This window comes from Felis catus, chromosome D4 (assembly GCF_018350175.1).
Source record: "Felis catus isolate Fca126 chromosome D4, F.catus_Fca126_mat1.0, whole genome shotgun sequence".
Taxonomy (NCBI): domain Eukaryota; kingdom Metazoa; phylum Chordata; class Mammalia; order Carnivora; family Felidae; genus Felis; species Felis catus.
This window is the reverse complement of record NC_058380.1, coordinates 362,361-380,371: the sequence shown is the minus strand read 5'-3', so window position 1 is coordinate 380,371 and position 18,011 is coordinate 362,361. Positions and strand designations below refer to the sequence as shown.

The 18,011-nt window shown below is 39.5% G+C and overlaps 1 protein-coding gene and 1 pseudogene across 1 annotated transcript; one reads left to right on the top strand and one right to left on the bottom strand.

Annotated features, from left to right (window-relative positions):
* LOC123381476 lies at positions 1-1,715 on the top strand (annotated as a pseudogene).
* Positions 1,716-17,150: 15,435 nt separating this feature from the next.
* Positions 17,151-17,807, bottom strand: LOC123381755 (zinc finger protein 383-like). Its single transcript, XM_045043587.1, has one exon. It carries the CDS (start codon positions 17,805-17,807, stop codon positions 17,151-17,153), a length of 657 nt encoding a protein of 218 aa, XP_044899522.1.
* Positions 17,808-18,011: the final 204 nt, after the last annotated feature.

Below are 18,011 nucleotides of genomic sequence, written 5' to 3'. Positions count from 1 at the left end.
TATGAAAAAATGCCTACATTCAGCCAGCACCCAGCAGCACATATTTATAAGGCTTTTCATAAGAATTCTCAAGAGCTGTATAAGAGAATTTATACTAACAAGAGACCTTATGAATGTAAGGAATGTAGGAAAGCTTTTAGTTGTGGGTCACAACTTACTCGACATTAGAGAATTCATACTGGAGAGAAACCCTATGAATGTATGGAATGTGGGAAGGCCTTTGGTCATGGCCCACAACTTAATTGACATCAGAAAATTCATACTGGTGAGAAACTCTATAAATGTAGGGAATGTGGGAAGGCCTTTATTCAGCTATCATCCCTTATTCGACATCTAAGAATTCATACTGGCGAGAAGCCATATGAATGTAAGGACTGTGAGAAGGTTTTTAGTTGTGGCTCAGAACTTACTCAACATCAGAGAACTCATGCTGGTGAGAAGCCCTATGAGTGTACGGACTGCGGGAAGTCCTTCAGTCATGGTTCACGCCTTGTACAACATAGGAGAATTCATACTGGAGAAAAGCCTTAAAAATGTAAGGAATGTGGGGAGACTTTTAGACATATCTCACAACTTGCTTGACATCAGAAAATTCATACTGGTGAGAAACCCTATAAATGCAGGGAATGTGGGAAGGCTTTTATTCAGCTATCACATCTTGTTTGACATCTAAGAATTCATACTGGTGAAAAACCTTATGAATGTAAGGATTGTGAAAAGACTTTTAGTTGTGGCTCAGAACGTACTCAGCATCAGAGAACTCATACTGGTGAGAAACCTTATGAGTGTAAGGACTGTGGGAAGGCCTTCAGATTCAAAAATCTAGAGAGAAGGCATAATTTTCTAGATAAATATGTCACTGAAATTGATTCGAGAAGATAAAATATCTGAAGACACTAATTAATGGAAGAATAAATAGTAATGGAACTTTGTTTTTAGATGTTACTAGATAATTTTACAGGTGACACCTTGAGGAAACCTAGCCACTCACTCTACAAGACTCACATCCTGCTAAAAATGCTAGAGCAATGCTTCTCAAACAGATGACCTCTATCCTCAGGGAGGGTTGACAATGTCTAACAATTTTTGGTGCTGCTGGCGTCTAGTGTGTACAGGGCAGGTTGCTGCTAACCCTACAATGCACAGGACCGCACCCCACCCCAGCGCAAAGGATTGCCAGGTTGAGCATGTCAACATTACTGCTATCAAGAAAAGCTGTGTTCTAGGATGGCACCCTAAGAACAAATGCCAGATCAGTATCATTTGCATAGCTTTCATTTCAGCTTCTCACTCTTAGTTTGTAGAAGGTTTTGGAATATTTTGAACATCATTTATTGAAAGTACTTTTTCAGTCTTTGGTATCATTTTGTGTATATTTTCCTGTGTGCATATGCATGTGTACATGTACATGCATCTATATTCCATTTAACCACATACCTTTTTCTTTGTGGTTTCTCATATTCCTGTCCGTCTTAGAAGTATTCCCCACACCAAGGTTGAACAAATGAATATCCTAATAGTTTGTTGTTTTCTGTGCAGATTTTAAAAGACTTTAAGGCTAATATGTCAAACAACCATATAGCTACTGCATAGCATTAACATTTTAACAGTTTTATTTCTTAATTTTTAATATTTTTTTTGTTTTTATATTTATTTTTGAGAGAGGAGAGAGGAACAGAGAGAGAGGGAGGCAGAGGATCTGAAGCGGGCTCTGTGCTGACAGCAGAGGGCCCAATGAGGGGTTTGAACTCACAAACCATGAGGTCATGACCTGAGCTGAAGTTGTACGCTTAACCGAATGAGCCACCCAGGCGCCCCTCTTATTTTTCTTTTTCTGTTCTTTACTGTCACTTTTCTAATTTCAGTCCTACAACTCCTGTTAGAAATAGCCATCACCATTAATTTTACATATTTTCTTCCTGCATATGTACATACATGCCTGTAACCACTGTGCTGCATGTTCTGTGGGGTTGTTGTTTATTGTCTTTTTAAAAATGTTTATTTATTTTGAGAGAGAGAGAGTGAGTGTGAGTGGGGAAAGGGCAGAAAGAGGGAGAGAGAATCCCAAGCAGGCTCTGTACTGTCAGCACAGAGCCTGCTTTGGGGCTCGATTCCGTGAACTCTGAGATCATGACCTGAGCCAAAATCAAGAGTGGACACCCAACCACCTGAGCCACCCAGGTGCCCCTATTCACCCTTATAGCATCATAGTTCCACCATGGCATATTTAGATTTTGTATTATTTTTATTTTCTTATTGAGATTCAGCGTAGTTGTGGAATCTATAGGGATTCATATCTTTCAATTCTGTAGAAAACTAAGTCACATATTCCTTTTCCTCTCTTATTTATTTTCTTTGGGAATTCCAGTTAAACATATATTGGGCCTTCTCCGTCTCTCCTCTGTGGTTTTTTTCTTCATTTTTAAATCTGTCCCTACCCCTTTTATGTATTCTCTATAATTTTTAAGTCTGTTTTGCAGTTTATTAATTCCTTATATAGCTGAGTCTATTTGTGGAATGTAATATTATGAGTTATTTTTATAGAAATTTTTATTTGGTTGTTTTCTAAATGTAAATGTACTTGGTCATTTTGATTCTGTCTTTCTGTTTCTCATGTTTTTAATGAACTCTTCCTTTTTAACATCATTTCACATTAAAAGAATTTTTTTTAATGCTTATTTATTTTTGAGAGAGAGAGAGAGAGAGAGAGAGAGAGACAGACAGACAGACAGAGTGTGATTGGGAAAGGGGCAGAGGGAGAGGGAGACACAGAATCCAAAGCAAGCTCCAAGCTCAGAACTGTCAGCACAGAGCCCAATGTGGGGCTCAACCCCATGAACCGTGAGATCATGACCTGAACTGAAGTCGGACATCCAACCAACTGAGCCACCCAGGCAGCCCTCATTTTATGTTCTATCTGTTGATACTTCTAATATTGGAAGTCTTCATGGTTCTGCTTCTCATGTATTTTTAGTTTTGGTTTTGTTTACTCTCACTTATGTAATATTCTTTCCTAGTGTGGTTTTGTTTTGTTTTATCCTATATACCTTAGAATTTGCCTACAGGTTTTTTAAAAAAAATCTAAGTCAATTGTATACTCCAGAAAGGATTTACTTTTTTGTTTCCTGCCGTGCCTTGAAGACATTAGCAGTAGACTCTTTTTTTTTAATATAAAATTCTGTTTTTTAACGTTTATTTATTTTGGGAGAGACAAAGACTGCACAAGTAAGGGAGAGGCAGAGAGACAGGGGGAGAGAGAGAATCCCAAGCAGGCTCCACATTGCTAGCTCAGAGCCCGATGTGGGGTTTGAACTCACAAAGCCATGAGATCATGGCTTGAGCCAAAACCAAGAGTCAGATGCTTAACTGCCTGAGCCACCCAGGTGCTCCAGCAGTAGACTAATTTTTAAGTTAGAAAACATGCCTTATAGTTTTCCAGACCTTGCAAATACTGTTAGGTTCTTAAACCTATGTGAGGGCCTGCATGTGACCACAGATACCCAGGGGAGATTTTCTTCCCTATACTTAGAACCAATGTGAAAGCAAACATTGTTTATTTCTGTCTTAATCCTGCTTCTCTCTTTCCCTAAGGATAAAACCATTTGAGTTTTTTAGTTTTATGTTTTTATTATCTACCAACTCACCATAAGTGTGCCCCAGGCCTTTTCTGTTGTCCCATACAGACAGATACATGTCTTTTATGATAGAAACTCTGGAACCCCCAGGATTGGTAGATGCCCTTTGGGGATTCCAACAGCTATTGTGCACATTCATGTTATTCCCATCTTCAAAGGATTTCCCTCAATTCTTACCAGTTCATCATATCTTTTAATGGACTCTTTGATCTGTAGAAGTTTTCTATGAGGACTTTTTCAGCTTACATGGTCCTTCATAATGTCAAATGAAAGCTACCCCATTCTTTATCCTATTTTGTGGGTTTTCTTCTTGTAGCACTTGTCACGTGTGTGTGTATGTATCCCCACATGGGGGTGGAGGTTGCCCTTAATAAGAATGTAAGTTCTAAGAGAGCAGTAACATGCCATTCTTCAAATTGCTATTCCACAACTCTAGTAAAGCTCCTGTCCTGTAGCACAGTAAGCTTTGTCTAGATAGAGATAGGAGATGATGCAGAAAAGCACAATAATTGGTGAGAGAAAAGGGGCTTCACTACCAAATACACAAATCTATTCATGTTTGCAGTGATGATCCAAAAGAGGCGATAAGTCACAATCTAAATGTTTCCTTGTCACACTTTAAGGGCTTAAAAAAATTTTTTTTAAGTTTATTTTTGAGAGAGAGACAGAGTGTGAGTGGGGAAGGAGCAGAGAGAGAGGGAGACACAGAATCTGAAGCAGGCTCCACGCTCTGAGCTGTCAGCACAGAGCTCTATGTAGGGCTCAAACCCATGAACCGCAAGATCATGACCCTAGCTGAAGTCGGACGCCCAGTGACCGAGCCACCTAGGTGCCCCTAAGGACTTTTTTAAAAAAATTATTTTTGAGAGAGAAAGAGTGTGAGCTGGGGGGGGGGGGGGTTGGTCCAGAGAGAGAGGGAGACACAGAATCTGAAGCAGCCTCCAGAGCCTGATACGGGGCTTGAACTCCCTAACCATGAGGTCATGACCTGGGCCAAAATTGGATGCTCAACCAACTGAGCCACCCAGGTGCCCCTCCTTGTCGCACTTTAATAAGATCCTGGTTTCTCATTTTAAAAAAGCTGCTAAATTTTTTCTTAAGAAATAAGTCAGAAGGAGCAAATTAGATAAAATGGCTTGAGTTACATACCTCCCGAAGAGCCTATTTACTATCAAAATCTCCATCCCTTGTTCTAGCCCCACTAGTACATCTTTGCCATTTCTAAACTCAACATTTTTAATGTTTTAATGGAGTTTAATCAAATTCTATAATAATTCAGTTGCCCCATTTATGATGCACGTTACTTCTTGAGTTGGTTGTCTTGGTTCACAAAAAAAAAAAATGCCTTCCATTTCTCCTTCTAATTCTTTGCCTCATGATCTTCAAGCCTCCGTCCCAGGCCACAGATATTGAAAAGTGGTCTTTTTGTTTTAGTCATCCACGGCACACCCCAACTTTGATTTCCTTTAGTTCCACAGCACAAATGAAATAATTTTCTACCAGACTCTGTGCCTATTACAGAGTCAGACTCTGATGATCTTCTTCATTTCTCTGTATCTTCTCATGTGTGAAGTAGAAGGAGGTATAGATATCCTTCCATCTCACAATCTTTTACATTTAGCAGGTGTCTCAGTAGCACCTACCGTATGCACGTTTTCCTTTTGGAGATGAGAAGAGATTGGATATAGACATGAAAACAACGTCAATGATTATAAGACAGTGCTGTTTATTATGTGTGCCCCTTTCCAAAATATTTAAAAATTGAGTTTCTTTTCCCTCTTATTTTGAGTTGGAATAGTGACGATTGTAGGATGGATTGTTTCCTCTAAAATTCATATGTCGAAGTCCTAACCCCCAGTGTGACAACATTTGGAAATAGGACCTTTAAAGAGGTGATTAATGTTAAATGAAGTAATAAGGGTTGGGACCTAATCCAGTATGACTAGTGTCCTTATAAGATGAAGAGAGAACATGAATATGCACACACAGAAAAAAGGACATGCAAAGACACAGCGAGAAAGTGGCCATTTGGAAGCAAGGAGGGAGGTGTCTAAGCCTATAGACACCTTGATCCTGAATTTTCAGCCTCCATAACTATGAGAAAATAAATTTCTGTTGTTGAAGCCACCTGGTCAGTGGTATTAGTTATGGTAGCTCTGGCAGACTGATATGGTGACTTTTCAGGATATCTGTGAAAGGTAAAGGAAACAATTGATCCAGATAGTTGTCAGTTCTTTAAAAACTCTGGTAAAGCTAGGCTGTTTGTCCTCAAGTACACCTAAAGTAGGTTAACACAAAAGAAAACAATTGGAGAAAGATTTCCGAGTTTATTATACCACATCCTATTTCCTGGGGAAATTGGAAAATAAGGATGGGTGATACGAAGTGTAAAACTTGAAGCATAGGCACTTCTGGCTGAGAATATTTCTGTTTTCATTGGAGGGCATCTTTTTTTAGGCCATGGCTTATGCATGTCTGTTCTCTGGTAATGAACACACCATTGCAGGGCATGCTCTTCTGAAAGATCTGTTGTTTGGAACAAGAGTGCACAGTGCTGCACGTCTACGAAAGCTTTTTCCAGGACTGGGATCATTTGTTGAACTGCACACAGTGACTTTCCTAGTATAGGAAGCAGAACTATTGAGTTTTGGCAGGACAAGTGTTTTCAAGTTTCTCTCAATTATCTAGGTTACAACATATTCTCTTTGAAGCTTTGTGTTGACATAGTGCTCCTAGTACTCCATAAACCAGGGTTGTTGATAGTTTTTGAATTTGAATTATTTTTTTATCTTCCCTGTGTGCCAGGTCAGAAGTTGATTGCTGGGAGCTCCTTTACTACTTTATTATAGCATATTACTGTTCCAAAACAAAGTTAAAATGAACAGTCCTCACAATATAGTTATGCAGGGCCTAATTTAAGAATAATTACTCAAAATCAACTCAAAATGGATTAAGGAATTGAATGTAAAACCTGAAACTATAAAATTCATAGAAGAAAGCATGGGGTGTAACCTCTTGACATCAGTATTAGCAATGAGTTTTTAGATTTGTCAGCAAATCAAATTTTGGTAACAAACCAAAATAAACAAGTGGAACATTGAACTAAAAAGGTGCTCAGCAAAGGGAACCATCAACAAAATGAGGTCAACTTGTGGAGTAAGAAAATATTTGCAAACCACATATCTGCATATCCAATAAGGGGTTAATATCAAAATATACAAGGAACTCATACAATTCAATAGCGACCCCCCCCCCACTGATAACCCAATTAAAAAATGGGCTAATGACCTGAATAGACATATTCCCAAAGAAGACATACAAATGGCCAACAATACATAAAAAGATGCTCAACATCACTAATAATAAAGGAAATGCAAATCAAAACAATGAGATACCATACCTGTAAGGTGATTACTATTAGAAAACTCAAGGGATAAATGCTGCCACGGATGTGGAGAAATAGCAACCCTGTGCACTGTTGGTGGGAATGTAAACTGGTGCAGCCACTATGGAAAATAGTACAGAGGTTTCTAAAAAAATTAAAAGTAGAACTACTGTATGATCCAGCAATTTCACTATTGGGTATATATTCCAATGGTTACAGAATCATTATCTTGAACTGATACTTGTATCACCATGTTCATTGCAGCATTATTCACAATACCCAACGTATGGAAACCACCTGTGTTGATCAATGGATGAACAGAACAAGAAAATGGGAAAGCCATATATGCAATGGAATATTATTCAGTCTTATAAAAGAAGGAAATCCTGTCATTTGCAACAAGATGAATAAACCTCAAGGGCATTGTACTAAGTGAAATAAGCCAGACAGAGAAAGAGAAATGCTGCATGGTATCACTTACATGTAGAATCTTTAGGAAAAAGAAAAAAGCCAAACTCATAGAAAGTAGAAAAGAGATTGTCAGGGGCTGCAAGTAGAGGAAAAAGGCAGGGGAGGGTCAGAGAGGGAGACACAGAATCCAAAGTGGGCTCCAGGCTGTGAGCTGTCAGCTCAGACCCTGACGTGGGGCTTGAATCCATGAACTGCAAGACCATGACCTGAGCCAAAGTCGGACACTCAACTGAGCCATCCAGTCACTCCCCAAAATTTTTTAAATTTATTTTTGAGAGGGGGGTAGGGGCATAGACACACACACACACACACACACACACACACACACACACACACACACAGAATCAGAAGCAGGATCCAGGCTCTGAGCTGTCAGTATAGAGCCCAAGTAGGGCTCCAACTCCTGAATTACAAGATTGTGATCTGAGCTGTAGTTGGACATTTAACTGACTGAGCTGCCCAGGCGCCCCTAAGACTTTCATTATTTTTGATGCTGTTAATAGATTTTTTTTTTTTGTAATTTTCTTTTCAGATTATCTGTGTTTGTGTATAGAAATGGCAACCGATTTTTGTGTGCTTTGTATCCTGGTACAATGCTGAATTCATTAGATCTAACAACTTGTGTGTGTGTGTGTGTGTGTGTGTGTGTGTGTGTGTGTGTGTGTGTAATCTTGAGGACTTTTTTTTATGTATAAGAATATCTGCTCTTCCTTTCTGATTTGGATGCCTTTTATATCTTTTTCTTGTCTAATTTCTCTGGCTGGAACTACATACTATGTACTCCACTACTGTGTTGAGTAGATCTAAGGAGAGTTGGCATCCTTGCCTTATTCTGATCCTTGAAGAAAAGCGTTCAGGGGGCACCTGGGTGGCACAGTTGGTTAAGCATCTGACTCTTGGTTTTGGCTCAGGTCATGATATCATGGTTTTGTGAGATTGAGTCCCACGTCAGGCTCTGTGCTGGCAGTGCAGAGCCTGCTTGGGATTCTCTCTCCCTCTCTTTCTGCCCCTCCTCCACTTGCACTGTCTCTGTCTCTCTCAAATAATAAACTTAAAAAAAATCTTTAAAAGAAAGAAAAGAAGAAAAGCTTTCATACTTTTACCCTTATTATGTTTGCTGTGTTTTTTTTTTTAATTTTTTTAACGTTTATTTATTTTTGAGACAGAGAGAGACAGAGCATGAACGGGGGAGGGTCAGAGAGAGAGGGAGACACAGAATCTGAAACAGGCCCTGGGCTCTGAGCTGTCAGCACAGAGCCTGACGCGGGGCTCGAACTCACAGGCTGTGAGATCATGACCCGAGCTGAAGTCGGACGCTCAACCGACTGAGCCACCCAGGCGCCCCTGCTGTGGTTTTTCATGTATGACTTCTATTATGTGGAGGTAGTTTCCTTCTATTCCTATTTTTCTGAGTGCTTTTATCATGAAGGGGTATTGAATTTGTCAAATGCTTTTTCTGCAACGAGATCATGTGGCTTTTTTATTTTAGTATTTTATTGTTGTGAAGACTTAAAAAATTTTCCAGTGTAATTAACATACACTGTTACATTAGTTTCAGATGTACAAAATACTGATTCAGCAATTCTATACATTACTCAGTGCTCATCATGATAAGTATACTCTTAATCACCTTCGGCTATATCACCCTTCCCCCCATCACCTCCCCTCTGGTAACCATCACTTATCTATATTTAAGAGTTTGTTTTGGGGGTGCCTAGGTGGCTCAGTTGGTTGGGCGTCCGACTTTGGCTCAGGTCATGATCTCACCGTTTGTGAGTTCGGCCCCGCATTGGGCTCTGTGCTGACAGCTCAGAGCCTGGAGCCTGCTTTGGATTCTATGTCTCCCTCTCTCTCTGTACCTCCCCTGCTCACATTCTGTCTCTCTCTCTCTCAAAAATAAATAAACATTAAAAAAAAAAAGAGTCTGTTTTTCTGTTTGTCTACTGTGTTTATTTTGTTTGTTTCTTAGGTTACACATATGAGTGAAATGTGGTATTTGTCTTTCTCTGACGGACTTATTTCGCTTAGCATTTTACCCTCTAGATCCACCCATGTTGCAAATGGCAAGATTTCATTCTTTTTTTTATGCTTAATATTCCATTGTATATATATCACATCTTCTTTATCCATTCATCTATGGATAGACACCCAGGTTGCTTCCATAATTTGGCTATTGTAAATAATGCTGCAACAAACATAGGAGTGAATATATCTTTTTGAATTAGCACTTTCATTTTCTCTGGGTAATTCTAATTTTCAAGGAACCTCCATACTGTTTTCCACAGTAGCTGTGCCAGTTTGCATTCCCACCAACAATGCACCAAGTGTTCCTTTTTCCCCACATCCTTGCCAATGCTTGTTGTTTCTTGTGTTTTTAATTTTAGCCATTCTGACAGAGGTGAAATGATATCTCACTGTGGTTTTGATTTGCATTTCCCTGATTACTGATGCTGATCATCTTTTCAATGTCTGTTGGCCATTTGTATGTCTTTGGAGAAATGTCTGTCCATGTCTTTTGCACATTTTTTCCCCATTTTGTAATAGGCTTGTGTGTGTGTGTGTGTGTTTTGGTGTTGAGTTATATAATTTCTTTATATATTTTGGATACTAACCATTTAATAGGTCATTTCAGATATCTTCTCCCATTCTGTAGGTTGCCTTTTAGTTTCATTGATTTTTTACTTTGCTGTGTGGAAGCTTTCCTTTCTTTCTTTTTTTATTTTGAGAGAGACAGAGTGCGAGCAGGGGAGGGGCAGAGAGAAGGAGAGAGAGAGAGACAATCCCAGGCAGGCTTCATACTGTCTGTGGGGAGCCTGATGTGGGGCTTGAACTCATGAACTGAACCATGAGATCATGACCTGAGTCGAAATCAAGAGTCAAACGTTCAACCGACTGAGCCACCCAGGAGCCCCGGAAGCTTTTAATTTTGATGTAATACCAATGGTTTCTTTTTGCTTTTGTTTCCCATGCTTCAGGAGACCTATCTAGAAAAATGTTGCTTCAGTAGATGTCAGAGAAATAACTGCCTATGCTCTCCTCTAGGATTTTTATGGTTTTTGGTTTCACATTTAGGTCCTTACTCCATCTTGATTTTAATAATGTGCATGGTGTAAGAAAATGGTCCAGTTTTATCCTTTTGCATGTAGCTGTACAGTTTTCCCAGCACCATTTATTGAAGAGACTATCTTTCTCATTGCATATTCTTGCCTCCTGTATTGAAGATTAATTGCCCACATGATTGTGGGTTTATTTGTGGGCTTTCTATTGTGTTTCATTGATCTATGTACCTGTGTTTGTGCAAGTATCATACTGTTCTGATTGCCACAGCTTTGTAGCATATCTTGAAATCTGGGATTGTAGTACACCCAGTTTTGTTCTTTTTTAAGGATTGCTTTAGGGGCGCCTGGGTGGCGCAGTCGGTTAAGCGTCCGACTTCAGCCAGGTCACGATCTCGTGGTCCGTGAGTTCGAGCCCCGCGTCGGGCTCTGGGCTGATGGCTCAGAGCCTGGAGCCTGTTTCCGATTCTGTGTCTCCCTCTCTCTCTGCCCCTGCCCTGTTCATGCTCTGTCTCTCTCTGTCCCAAAAATAAATAAACGTTGAAAAAAAAAAAGATTGCTTTGGCTATTTGGGTTCTTTTGTGGTTCTATTCAAATTTTAGGATGTTTGTTGTAGTTTTGTGAAAAATGCTGTTGGTATTTTTTTTTAACATTTATTTATTATTGAGAGACAGAGAGACACAGAGCATACGCAGGGGAGGGGCAGAGAGAGGGGGAGACACAGAATCCGACGCAGGCTCCAGGCTCTGAGCTGTCAGCACAGAGCCTGACACAGGGCTCGAACTCACAAACTGTGAGATCATGACCTGAGCCGAAGTTGGTTGCTCCACCAACTGAGCCACCCAGGCGCCCCAGCTGTTGGTATTTTGATAGGAATTGCATCAAATGTGTAGAATGCTTTGGGTGTTATAGACATTTTAACAATATTTGCATTTCTAGTCGATGAGCATGGAATTTCTTCCCATTTTTTGGTGTCATCTTCACTTTCTTTCATCCATGTTTTACGTTTTCAGAGTACAGGTCTTTAATCTCCTTTGTTAAGTTTATTCCTAGGTATTTTATTATTTTGGGTGCTATTGTAAGTGAGATTATTTTCTTAGTTTTATTTTCTCCTTCATTTTTGATGTATAGAAATGCAACAGATTTTTGTATATTGATTTTGTATCCTACGATTTTACTGAATTAATTTGTCTGTTCTAGTAGATTTTTGGTGAAGTCTTTCAGGTTTTTTATATATACTGTTATGTCACCAGCAAATAGTGACACTTTTACTTCTTCCTTGTCTACTTGGATGACTTTTATTTATTTTTTATTTTTATTTTTTATCTGATTGCTGTGGTTAGGACTTCCAGTACTATATTGAATAAAGGTGGTGATAGGCACCTGGGTGGCACAGTCAGTTAAGCATCTGACTTCAGCTCAGGCCATGATCTCTTGGTTTGTGGGCTTGAGCCCCATGTTGGGCTCTGTGCTGACAGCTCAGAGCCTGGAGCCTGTTTCAGATTCAGTGTCTCCCTCTCTCTCTGCCCGCCCCGCCCCACTCTCTCTCTCTCTCTTTCTTTCTCTCTCTCTCAAAAATAAGTAAACATTAAAAAAAATTTTTTTAAAGTGGTGAGAGTGGACATCTTTGTCTCATTCCTGACCTTAGGGGAAAAGCTCTTAGTGTTTTGCCATTGGGTATGCTGTTAGATTTGGGTTTTCCATTTATGGCCTATATCATATTGAGGTATGTTCCCTCTAAACCTACCTTAATGAGAGTTTTTATCCTTTCTCTTATTTACGTGATGTATCATGGTGATTGATTCACAGTTATTGAACCACATTTGTATGCCGGGAATAAATCCCACTTGATTATGGTGAATGATTTTTTAAAATGTAGCATTGGATTTGGTTTGCTAATGTTTTGTTGAGGTCTTTTGCATCTATGTTCATCAGCGATATTATCCTGTAGTTCTCTTTTTTTGTAGTGTCTTTATCTGGTTTTGGTAACAGGATAATGTTTTATTCATAGAATGAATTTAGAAGCTTTCCGTCCTCTATTGTTTCTTAGAATATTTTGATATATTTGGATTCTTTCTATTTAGTTTTTGGCATGTCTATTGCTGGTTTTTGATTTGTGGTTACCATCAGGTATGTATATTACATCGTATGCATGTCCAGTTTATATAAAGTTGATGGTTGTGTAAGTTTGAACCCATTCTAAAAGCACTATATTTTTCCCCTACCCTCCCCACCTGCCCCATGTTTCAGGTATATGGTACATTCTTTACATCCTTTTATTTTGTGAATCCCTTGACTGATTTTTATAGATATACTTAATTTTACTGCTTTTGTGCTTCTTACTTTTCTTACTTTGTTTATGGTGTTTCCTTTCCCCTCAAAGACTCTCCTTTAATATTTCTTATAGGGCTGGTTTTGTGGTGATGAATTCCTTTAACTTTTGTTTGGGGAACTCTTTATCTCTTCTTCTATTCTGATTGATAGCCTTGCTGGATAGAGTATTCTTGGTTATAGGATTTTCTTTCAGCGCTTTGTATCATGCACCTCCATTCTGGTCTGCAAAGTTTCTGCTGAAAATTCAGCTGATAGCCTTATGGGGTTTCCCTTTTTTTGTAACTGTTTTTTCTTTTCTCTTGCTACTTTTAAAGTTCTCTCTTTATCACTACTTTTTGCCAGTAAAAAAATTTTTTTAATGTTTATTTTTGAGACAGAGAGACAGAGCATGAGTGGGGGAGGGGCAAAGATAGAGGGAGACACAGAATCCGAAGTAGGCTCCAGGCTCTGAGCTGTCAGCACAGACACATGGGGCTCCAACTCACCAACCGCAAGATCATGACCTGAGCTGAAGTCAGATGCTCAACCGACTGCACCACCCAGGCGCCCCTACTTTTTGCCATTTTAATTACTATGTGTCTTGTTATGGACCTCCCTGTGTTGATTTTGTTGGGGGCTCTGCGACTCCAGGATCTGGATTTCTGTTTTCAGTTCTACAGATTCGGGACGTTTTTAGCTTTTATTTCTTTAGATAGATTTTTGTACCATTTTCTCTCTCTCTTCTGGGATCCCTACAATGTGAATATTATTACCTTTGAAGGTGTCAGTAAGTTCCCTAAGTCTGTTTTCATTTTTTATTACATTTTTCTTTCTTTCCTGTTCAGCTTGATTGCTTTCCATTACTCTGTCCTCCAGGTCACTAATCTGTTCTTCTGCTTCCTCTAGTCTACTATTCATTCCCTCTAGTGTATTTTCAATTTCAGTTATTGAGTTCTTTATCTCTGATTTTTAAAAAATGTTTTCTGGGGCGCCTGGGTGGCCCAGTCAATTGAGCGTCTGACTTCAGCTCAGGTCGTGATCTCACGGTTGGTGGGTTCAAGTCCCATGTCGGGCTCTGTACTGACAGCTCAGAGCCTGAGCTGTTTCAGATTCTGTGTCTCCCTCTCTCTCTCTGCCTTCCCCCCCACGATCACCCCCTCAAAAATAAATAAACATAAAGAAAATTTAAATTGTTTTCTGTCTCTTTGTTGAGGATCTCATTGAGATCTTCCATTATTTTCTCAGGTCCAATAAGTAACTTCATGACCATTACTTTAAATTCTCTATCAGGCATATTACTTATCACCATTTTGTTTAGCTCCCCTGCTGTCAATTTGGGACATATTCCTCAATCTCCTCATTTTATGTAACTCTCTCTGTCAGGAAAGTTAGCTATGACTCCTGATCTTGAAAGTCATGGCTTTATGAAGAAGAGGTCTTGTAGTGTCCTGCAGTACAAAGTCCATTTTTCATCACAACCTGACGTTTCAGGGGTGTCTCCTGTGTGTATTGTGTTAATCTTACTGTTGTGGCTGAGCTATGTTTGCCTTCTGTCCAGTCATCTGAAAGGCTCTCTTTGCCTGTTGAGGGCAGGGCTTGGTCCTTGTGTTGTTAGTGGGCCAGTCTGTGGCTGACTTGGGCTTGAGTTGAGTCAGACCAGGTGTTTTCCATAATTGCAGTAGCACAGAACTGCAGGGTGATCTCTCAGTGTTGTCCTCTGAGAAGTTTTCATTGGTGGGCAGGGCCTGCAGCCAGACCTGATGTCTGTCCCCAGCTCACTGCTGGGTTTTCAGTCGGACTGGTGTGTGTGGTTATTATCTCTTCTCTTCACAGCAAGCAGCACTGTGGAGTGGTTCTGGCTTCTGTCAGTTCTGCTTGCACAATGCCAGACTCGTGACATCGCTTTGGATGGACTCCTGTCAACGTATATTAGAGGCAGCAGGTCTGCAGGAGAATGTGGGGGCAGGGTGTACAGTGCCAACAAGGTCCATGCAGGCTTGCTTCGGTAGAGGATCTGCAGTTACCTGCAAAAACTCCTGTTGAGGCCAGGATGGAGGTGGAGCACAGGGGCCAGAAGGCACAGGGCAGGGCTTGTTGTTAGCAGGCTATGTGGATAGTCTTCACACTGTGCTGGTTCCTGTAGCTGTGCCCACAGGTGTCTGTCTCTGCTGGAGGGCAAGGGAGGGAAATGGTGCCCACCAGGTCTTTTATCTTAGAGAAGTCTCCTAAAGATCACTGCCCCTTTAGCCCATGCTCTTATATTAATAAACATCTCCCTCCCACTAGCCTAGGCATTTTTCATACTGATGCCCGTATATTCTATCTCAGAGGGGCTGTGTGTTGTGCTGTCTCTTTAAGGGTGGCAACTCAGTTTCCTTTCATTCTGTGGCTCCCCTACACCTAAGCCCACTGATTTTTAAAGTTCCAGATATTAAGCCCCATAGATAGTAAGAAGTCACAGTTAGGCATCTCTGGTTTTCAAAGCCAAAGGTTATGGGGATGCATCTTCCCAGTGCAGGTCTCCCATGTCTGTGGTTTCTGGTATGGGGTCTGTTCCTCTCCATTCTCTGTGCCTGCAGTGTCCCTCGTGTGGATAGTCCCACAGGCCACTTTGTCTCTTGACCACATCTCTGCCTTTCCTACTTTCTTCAATGTGGCTTCTTCTCTACATTTAGCTGTGGAGTCTGTTTTGCCAGTCTTTGGGTCATTTTTTGGATTATTTACACTGATGTATGTGTTATCCAGGTGTATCCATGGGACAGAGTGAGCCTAGAATCCTCCTACTTCACCGTCTTGCCTGGAAGTCGAAGACTTGTGTTATTACTAAAACTTTGATCCAAAAGCATGATCTCTATATTGATTTTTACTGTCTGGAACTGATTATAGAGACAAATTTGTACACCTTTCCTCTTTTGATAGATGTGCTGATGTATGGTTTCAGACTGGCATAATTTTTTTCTTTTTCTTTGAATTCCAGTTAGCTAACATAAAGTGTCGTATTAGATTCTGGTGTACAGTATAGTGATTCAGCACTTCAATACAACACCCGGTGCTCATCACAAGTACGCTCCTTAATCCCCATCACCTGTTTAACCCATCCCCTGCCCTCCTCCCCACTGGTAACCATGCTTGTTCTCTAGACTTAAGAGTCTGTTTCTTATTTTGCCTGTCTTTTTTTCCCTCTGCTGATTTGTTTCTTAAATTCTACATATGAATGAAATCATATGGTATTTTTCTTTCTCTGACTGACTTATTTCACTTAGCTTAATAATACTCTCTAGCTCCATCCATGTCATTGTAAATGGCAAGATTTCATTCTTTGGTATGGCTAATATTCCATTCTGTATATATACAATGGATCTTCTTTATCTGTTCATCAATTGATGGACACTTGGGCTGTTTCCATAATTTGGCTATTGTGGATAATGCTGCTATAAACATTGGGATGCGTGTATCCCTTAGAATCAGTATTTTTGTATCCTTTGGGCAAATACCTAGTAGTGCAATTTCTGGATTATAGGGTAGTTCTGTTTTACTTTTTGAGAAAACTGCATACTGTTTTCCACAGTAGCTGCTCCAGTTTGTATTCCCACCAACAGTGTAAGAGGGTTCCCCTTTCTCCACATTCTTGCCAACACCTGTTGTTTCTTATGTTGTTAATTTTAGCCATTCTGGCTGGGGTGAGGTGCTTTCTAATTGTTGATTTGATTTGTATGTCCCTCTTTTAAGACAAAGAGATATAAATCTTTCAGTTATTTAAAAATTTTAAATTCAGGTAATGAAATAATGAGAGCAAGTACAGATATTTAGGACCAAAGTAATAAAAAAGAGGGTCCCTAGCCATATGACTAATATAAATAAGAATATACATATTAACAAGAGGCCATATAAACATTTGAGATAAATAATAATTACATGGTGCTGAGATAAGAATTTGAGGGAAAATAATTTAGGAACTTATATTTTGGGGTACAATTTGAAATGGTTTCAAATGTTAGATATAAATTAAAATTATAGACATTACTGTGTAGAGATAAATTCCCAGGGTTACCCTGACATATGAACTTTCTAATATTTATAGTAATATTATAAACTTAAAAATGTGGATTTTCTAATACCAGATAAGTTGGGGCTATTGATGTTTTTCAACATTTATTGGTTCTTAGGATGTTTCCACTGCTTGAATTTTCTTCAGTTGTGTAAATTCTGATCCAAGAAAACATTTTCTACACAGTTCTTCCATTTATTGGGTTAATTAGCATTATGAATTCTCAGATGTTGAATAAAGCTTTAACTCCTAGTGAAGGCCTTCCCACAATTCTTGCAGCCATACTGTTTCTCACCTGTGTACATTTTCTTATGTACAGTGAAGTTTGAGTGATAACTAAAGGCTTTCCCACATTCTTTACAATCATAGGGCTTATTACCAGTGTGAAATCTCTGATGTTGAGAAGGGTTTGAGCTACAACTAAAGGTGTTTCCACAATCCTTACATTCATAAGGTTTCTCATCAGTATGAATTCTCTCGTGTTGAATAAGGCTTGACCTCCTAGTAGAGGCCTTTCCACACTGTTTACATTCATAAGTTTTTTCACCAGTATGAATTATCTGATGCTGAACAAGTTTTGAGTTCTTATTAAAAGCCTTCCCACATTTATTACATTCACAGGGTTTCTCACTAACATGAGTTCTCTGATGTTTGGTAAGATAGAAACTCCAAGAAAATGTCTTTCTACATTCCTCACATTCATATGTTTTCTTACCAGTATGAATTTTCTGATGTTGGGAAAGATATGAGCTAGTTCTAAAAGCCTTTCCACATTCCTTAAATTCATAAGGTTTCTCACTAGTATGAATTCTTTGATGTGGAGAAAAGTGTGAGATCCAACTAAAAGCCTTGCCACACTGTCTACATTCATAAGGTTTCTCACCAGTATGAATTATCATAAAAGATCAGAGCCAAAGCGAAAAGATTTTCCACATTTCTTACATTCATGAGATTTTTCACCAATGTATATTTTCTGACGTTTATTAAATGCTGAGCTGTAACTTAAAGGTCTTCCCACATTCCTTACATACATAGGGTTTCTCACCAGTATGAACCTCTGGTGTAGAGTAAGTTGTGAGCTACCACTAAAAGGCGTCCCACAT

Excerpts from the sequence above, each read along its gene's own strand:
- LOC123381755 (XM_045043587.1), bottom strand. The coding sequence starts at position 17,807 with ATGATAATTCATACTGGTGAGAAACCTTATGAATGTAGACAGTGTGGC.